We start from the raw sequence: 7,593 nt of genomic DNA, 5'->3' as shown, positions 1-7,593 counted from the left end.
GTATAGTGATTTTCATATTTATTAGATAACACTTAATACTGACCTTTTTCATCCCTCTTTTGGCTGACTTGACAGAGGCGGTTGAAAGTTGGAAGTTGAGGAGAAAATGATCCGAAAAGCAAAAAGAAAATAGGAAGGAGAAAATTAAGAAGAGAAATTACAAAAAAAGTATTTTTTTTTACTATTTTTAGAAATTTTTTTCTTTTAATTTTACTTATTCTCTATTTTTTTTCTTATCCAACCAAAGAATAAGGCCCAAAGCCACTCCAAATCCTATGTAAGCATTCCTTCTCATTAGTCATTACATCGAAGGCCCTATAAGCCAATATTGCAAAACGACACACTACAGAGGACAAACAGAGGACACTACAATCGAAATAGTGGCCTGGCCATTAACATTTGGTCCACATTATTTGCAATGGGCTGAGGAAATGAGACAACGAGTATATGAAAATACAGCTATCGATAAAAAAAAAAAATATAGGTTGGTGACAAAATCAGCTAGCCACTAAGGCCGCTTCCTTTTTCTTATAGATTGTCTTCCTGCAGCATTTCTCTCTCCCTCTGATGGTGCCACCTGCCCTCCTAGCACTTGAGCCCGCCTAACAGTAACAGACCCTATTCACCATTCAAAAAATAAAAATATGATATTTCTTAACATTCACCATTCAAAAAATATACTTCATTTAATCCACAACATAGAATATTGATAACTTCTTCATGGTTCTTAAAAAAAAAAAAAATTTGTTAAAACTTTTATCTTTTTAAAAATTGCAAATCTTTTCAATTATTCACTCATTAAATTTTCTAAATAGATGCTTAATAATGACAATTGAAATTTCGATAGATCTATTTTCTAAAAGAAATAAGAAATGAAGTGGAGGTATAATTAAAAAAAATTATAAAAACTATCAAGTGCACTATATTTTGGATCAAACGGTGATTCTAACAAATGTCCCATATTATGAACAAGAGAGTGCATCATTTCCAAACCCCCTACCTTAAATATATATATATACATACATATATATGTATGTGTATATATATATATATAGACTTCATTGAAAACATTCAAATTGAGCGAAGACATGTCACATCTTTCAAGACAACTAACATACATTTTGCACACAGTTCACGAGATACATTATTTAACGGTGTTGGGCATTGGCTTTCCTCCTCTGAAAGGAGAAGAGAAACCACTATAGATTTGGACCATTAAGTTGGATTTGATAATTTAGATTTGATAATTTTTAAAAGTATATATTTAATGCGAAATGTTCAAATTTGCAGTAGAAAAATAGAGGAGGGAAAAAGCAGTGGAGAGAAACCCACCCCTTATTTCACACACACACTCCATGAGATACATTATTTTACACACACTGCGCATACTTCTACACATGCACCATAAAACCTAACATCATTAGCTTAGTTCTCATTAAGTTTTATTCACAAATCAAAACATCAAATTGTTCTGACCCCAAAAAAAGAAAAAAAAGGTACGAAAGTACTATCAGCTCATGACCTTGCGTAGGCTATTTGTAGCAAACAGATCAGAACGTGAAGCTTTTGGATTCCAATACCTGTATCTGAAGGTCCATCACCATTGTCACCAAGGTTTGATCGCATAGAGTTAGCTATAGTGTTTTGGCCGCTATTTTCCATTGCCAGCATCTTCAATGATATTCTCCGAAGATAATCAGCCTGAAATCAGGGAATGTTAGAGATGAAAGAAATCATGGCAATCCATGATATTCTACAAGACGGTTAACATACTGCTCAACTTTCTATCACAATTCATCTGCTCAGATGAATGATCTATCAAGAGGGCTGTCAGAATTAAAACTGTGATGCTCTACCTGGCCCGTTGCTGCATTGTGAATCTTCTCCTCAAATCTTGCAACAATTTTACGAAGTTCATCTAATCCCTCTTGGCCAGAAACAGGAAGATGTCTTCTTAATGTTTCCAATCTATAAGGTGAATAACACCAGTTTAATTACAATAACTCATAGCCTTACACAGTCCTCCAAATAACAAGCATGATCATAAGGTACCGTTCATGCCCTTCACATTTTCCAAAAGAAATACACAGAATTTTGGATTTTGATTAGAAATATAAATGATGACAGTATCAAATACTACTCCTCATAACATTTCATGTCCATTTTCATATCAAAAAAGGACCAAAAAGCAACACAATAGCATGGACTCATCGAGCTCAGTTCAGAGTTATACATGGATACCATAAAATGAATTTCCTAATTGGAGGAGATTATCTCTTTTGCGTCTTAAAATGCTCCCCTCTCCACAACTTAAAAAAAAAAAAAAGCATACAATAAGAAGCCTCTTAACTTTTTTTTTTTTTTGGCCAATGAAGAAGTCGTCTAACTACACCAAACAAGAAGCAGAATATAACTGAAAAAAACACATAATAATAAGTATATTAAGAAACCTCCCAGATATCGAATTGGAGGGGGACCTCTTAAAAAAAATTAAATTAAAAATAAGTTCGAGACACAAAGTATGCAAAAAAATACAATTCAATAATCATAAGAAAAATTATGTTTTATAGTTCCTCAGCTACAAAACATAATCTTGAGCATCAATCTTAAGTTGGTTATCAATTTGATTCCGAATAAAAAATGAGAGAACTCTAACGAAGTGTGGAATACGATTTTCCCCCATCATGCAATATATGACCAAAGTAAAACAACATAAAAATTTATACATTTTGTTGATGATTCGTCCGCGACTATCAGATTGCAGTCCAGCCGTCCAATACTCTGTAAAGGATCATCCAACTTGAGTACCTCTCCAATTATTCATACTAACAAATTTAGATTGAGGAATCAATAACACAGTACTTAAATCATATCTGATTGTCGATGGAAAAACAATAGTAGCATGGTTACAAGCACAGAAGACAATAAAAATAACATCAATTAATAATATCAAATCAAAAGAGTAATAAATTATTATGACAGAAAAGCACTCCTATCCAAGACAAAATTACAATGCAAATGCACAAAATTTGGATGGTATTCAAATGAAATACGAGAGGTATTTGTTTGAGATAAAAATTAAAGGAAAATATCATAAAACTTAGCCAACATTCTATATATGATATCAAACAAAAAAGAAGTTGCAAATTGAAATTTTCGTTAGTGGAAAGCTAAGGCTGAATTGCTAAGAATAAATTCAGAGTAGACCCTGAACATTCAACCAATACAATGAGTTCAGAGGCTTTAGGATTAAAAACTTCCAAAATCTAAAATGGGTCAATAACTGAATCCGATGGCATAACGGTGACATTGATGTTCTGGGACTTACTTTCTCTTATTAACTGCAAAATTGAAGATATTTTCCGTAAATAATCTTCCTGAAATTAGGAAATGCCAAAATGTAAGAAAATTAGCATCACAGCAAATCAGCAATCATGACAGCATTAAAAAAAAAAAAAAGTGGGCTACTGCTAAAGTTAAGCCTGTTAAAACAATACTTACATCATGATTCACCCATCTGCATAGATGACCACAAATTATTATAGTAATTGAGATTACACATTATTGGTGTATGTACCTGGCTAGTTGCACCAGCATAAGTCTTCTGCTCAAAACCTTGTGCACTTTTTAGAACTGCAACTAATTCATCATCATCACCTTCAGGCAGACACAATTTCAATCTACTCATTCTACAAAACGAAGAGTTGTGTTACAATGATATGGAATCAAGAAGTTGAGGACTATACAACGGTCAAATGAAAAAATATGATCATTATCCAAGTGTCCAGCCCCTTCATTTTTTTTTTTTGCTGGTTTTTCGTTTTATTGAAAATAAATGATAAGAAAACATGTCATCTGGAGTGGATTGTTGAAGACTTGTGCCATCATCCTAGCACCTGACAATTCTATACGTCTTCCTTTTGCCAAATCCATTAAAACTAATCTAGTTCACACCCAAGATAGGCATATAACACAAATTTTATTCCAAATATTTTGGGCCATAGTGAAACGTAACAACAAATATCAGCAGCTTTCAAGGTCATAACGACAATATATAGAACACAAAAATAGTTCCTACTACTCCCCCATCTAAGGCTATGGGTAAAAGTAAGATAACACTTCCTTCTAAAAATCTTGAATGGAGCTCACATATAGCATTGAAAGTTTAAAATATAAATGTCCAGCATTGTCTATAAATGGAAAACACTAGCGTGTCAAGAGAAATTGAATACATCCAGTAATATGGTTCCTGAACCAGCAAATAGAAGAATCAGCAGTTCAATGGGTTTGCCAATGACATGCAATGCCTGTTATAGCTCCTTCACCATGGATTCAATGATATATGTTTTGTGATGAAAGAAATTTAAGCGTCCATGACAAAAAGGGGGGATGTTAAGGCAGCATCAACAGTTTGCACAAATGACATCTCAAAGCAGATGCTACTCAGACCATCTTATTAATCAAATAGAGAATTTAGACCTACATTGCATTGACTGTTCTTTGGCGAATATAAGGCAGTAATTGAGCCCTCCAATCATGTGTATCCATACTAGGTCGGCACCTTACGGAGGTCTCCAATAACTGCACCTATTCAATTCAAATTGGCGCAGGTATCAAATGAAATCAAGCTTTGAAAGCAAACAAAGAAACTGAGCAGGTACTTGAAAACAAGCCAAAAGAAACTACTGGTTTAATATGAAAATTATGGACTTAAGATCATAAATACTCTCTTGTGAAAACCAAAACCCAAAAAAAAAAAAAAAACAAAAACAAAAACAAAACAAAACAAAAGAAAAGGAGCGCCTGATTTCAGCTCGCATTCATAATTCAGCAAATTCCTCAAATGAAGTGAAGAAATACTATGATGTGAAACAAGAAATTCCCCATCTCCATCTTTGAGGGCTCTAACAAGTACTATTCCTGATGGGTACACCAAATTCGTTTTGAATGTGTTTCACTTCGGATCAAAAAAACTGATACTTGATCATCTATCGTCTAGAGAATTAAGATTATTTTTCCAGTACTTCCAAATTCTTCAAAGATATAAAATATTTCCTATATAACAGTCATCACGAAAGGTAGAGAGATTAATCTGAGTGCTAATCAAGTACTAGAAAAGTATGGTATAAGAATCAGAGAGATATGTTTCCGAAAGCAAACAAAACTAAATCATCAATACAAGAAAGAGAAGAACAGGAGGATTACTGGAAGTCTACGATCGGTTCCTTCTCCGACGACGACGCCGGCGCTGCAAGTGGAGGAGTGAGTTGACCGGTTGATCAGAGCGCGGAGCGAAAGGAAAAGGTGGTTCTATACTATTTGCTGTGGTCGTCACCAGAAAAGCTATTGCCATTTAGTGCCTGTTTGGTTAAGTAAAAAATCGATTTTTTACCAAACCGATTTTTTTACTAAAAAAATCGATTAACACAAAAATATCCTTACACATGAAAAACCGTTTAATCGATTCTGTCGGTTAAAATCGATCATTCTCAAAAGCTGGCAATTCGAGCGTCTGCAGAAAATCGATCAAAAAGCATTGGAAGAAATTACAAAGAAAGACCCAGAAAAATTTATAAAAAAAGCCCAAAATTTAATAAAAATAAAACCAATAATACATTTTACTCCTTAAATAAAATGTAACAAATTTAATAATATTATATATAAATTTATTAATAATTTAATTTTAAAATAAAATGTCCATATGGTAGTTTAAATAATTAAAATTGATTCTGAATAAATTATTCAATTATCATGTGAGTCATTTAAGTTTTAAAATACAAGCTGACTCTTAAAATAATCTAATGTGTAAAATTATTAATAAATTGGCATATATACATATAGCTAAATGTAAACAAATTAACCCTCGTCAATTTTAGTTTTATCAATATAATTCCTTACATGGTATTTTGTTATCTTGTTTTTAAAAATTTTAGAACATGTTTTATTCAAAACTAAATAATAACATTTGTTTTTCTTAATCTACATGATTATAATCAATATTGTGTTATTCATATTAGTAAATTTTAACAGTATTGCCTTTTAAAATAATAAGGAATAAATCAATAACTACAGTAAATTTAAGAGACTAACTCAATAAATATTAAAGTTAACATACCAAATCAATAATGAGACAAACTTAAGAAATTAAAAATTACATTATCTCTAAAGTCAAGAATTAGAGCCGGCCTTGGAGGGCTAAACTTAAAGTCCTATTTAAATAAGGGTTTGGGCTTAAAAAATGGGAGACTTTTAGAGTAACCGGGCCTCTAGACCCAACCTTGGTAAGCCCTAGAAAAAGGACTCATACTTGAGCGGCCTTGGAAGCCTTATTCTATTTTTTTTCTCTTCTATCTTAAAGCACACATTTGGCAAATGGGAAAAGAATTATAAGCATTCGACCATTTTAAGTTTTCTAGCTCTCTTCATCTTTCAACTCAACCTCACCCTCTTATCTTTTCAAGTTGTCTCAACTCTCTGCTCGCTCTTTGGCTCTCTCTGTCTCTCGACTAGTCTCTCCCTCTCATCTCTTGACTCAATATCTCTTTTTTCGGCATTCTATTGCTTTGGTTTTTTGACTTTTACTCTCAAGTAATTCCTCCTCAGGCATATGCCATTTTTTAGGTCACGGACATCCGAGATTTCAATTTGATGCTTGTTTTTAAGATTTCAATTTGATTTAAAAATTCTAATCTCTTGTCTTATTATGTGAGGATTATATTAATATGCCTCATATATTTTGTTTTTAAAACTTTATTATGAGTTCTAATGGCATCAACAAACATATATTTAAGCTTTTAAATTATTTATTTATTTTCTAGATGATGTAACACCTCGATTTAGTTTTTGTTAAATTTTAGAGAATATTAAATATTATGATGTTGAATTAAATTATTTTATAAAAAACATTAAACTATAATATTAATTTTTTTATTATTTTGTTTAAACAAGGTTTCTAACCCTAGCATTGAACCCTTTTAATAAGGGTCAAGCCCCAAAATTTGATAAAAAAAATAAAAAATGGGCTTTAGGGCTTGGGCCTATAAAGGCTAGGCTCGCCCGTTTTTCATCTCTAATTATCTTTTTTTAAAAAAAAAAACCTAGCATTAAATCATGAGAACCTAGGCCTCCATTTGAATTAATGGTTTTCACTGCAAGTTCAATCTCTTCAATCAATAATTCCTTATATATGCATATTAATGAGACAACCTTAGCACATTAACATTTGTAATATAGATTCCTTAAAAAAAAACATTTGTACTATAAAACCCATTTTTAATCCAAGAAATTCTAGATTTCTAAACCCATAGGCTTTCTTCACAATTATACAAAAACTCCAAAAAAGATTTCTGATTTTTTTTTATCTTGTGCATCACAATTTAAATGAAACATTTCATGTTGTATGTTAGCCAGGTTTGTTTCTAATCAATTAATACTATTTCTAATTCTAATATTACTAAGTTGTGATTTTTTTCACTAGACCCTTCATTTGGACAAGGAAAAAGATAGGGACAAAACAATACTAAACGGAAAAACTTTTAAAAATTGTAAAAAATTCATTATTTTTGAAAATTGTTCCTTATAATTTTCTCTTCT

At 31.8% G+C, this 7,593-nt stretch overlaps 1 protein-coding gene across 2 annotated transcripts; it reads right to left on the bottom strand.

Moving 5' to 3' along the window:
- Nucleotides 1–249: 249 nt before the first annotated feature.
- On the bottom strand, nucleotides 250–5,360 carry LOC129287713 (mediator of RNA polymerase II transcription subunit 15a-like). Of its 2 annotated transcripts, XM_054923936.1 has the most exons (8): nucleotides 5,206–5,360; nucleotides 4,484–4,587; nucleotides 3,578–3,689; nucleotides 3,329–3,377; nucleotides 2,727–2,781; nucleotides 1,857–1,968; nucleotides 1,581–1,701; nucleotides 250–618 (listed from the first exon to the last, which is right to left on the bottom strand). In XM_054923936.1, exons 2-8 carry the CDS (start codon nucleotides 4,546–4,548, stop codon nucleotides 509–511), a joined length of 624 nt encoding a protein of 207 aa, XP_054779911.1. In that variant the 5' UTR covers nucleotides 4,549–4,587; nucleotides 5,206–5,360; the 3' UTR covers nucleotides 250–508. The 2 variants fall into 2 exon arrangements, with proteins under 2 accessions (XP_054779911.1, XP_054779912.1); XM_054923937.1 differs by lacking the exon at nucleotides 4,484–4,587 and having other exon boundaries at nucleotides 5,206–5,324.
- Between the last annotated feature and the right edge of the window lie 2,233 nt (nucleotides 5,361–7,593).

This window comes from Prosopis cineraria, unplaced genomic scaffold (assembly GCF_029017545.1).
Source record: "Prosopis cineraria cultivar Desert tree isolate PC_DT_omini unplaced genomic scaffold, ASM2901754v1 PC12, whole genome shotgun sequence".
Lineage (NCBI taxonomy): Eukaryota > Viridiplantae > Streptophyta > Magnoliopsida > Fabales > Fabaceae > Prosopis > Prosopis cineraria.
The sequence above is the reverse complement of the archived record's forward strand: the minus strand, read 5'-3'. Positions and strand labels throughout refer to the sequence as shown.

Coding starts and splice junctions, on each gene's coding strand:
- LOC129287713 (XM_054923936.1), bottom strand. CDS start 4,548: ATGGATACACATGATTGGAGGGCTCAATTACTGCCTTATATTCGCCAA. Junction 3,378..3,577: donor ATGCTGGTGCAACTAGCCAG/GTACATACACCA, acceptor TCCTAATTTCAG/GAAGATTATTTACGGAAAAT. Junction 1,969..2,726: donor GGACGAATCATCAACAAAAT/GTATAAATTTTT, acceptor TTCACCTTATAG/ATTGGAAACATTAAGAAGAC.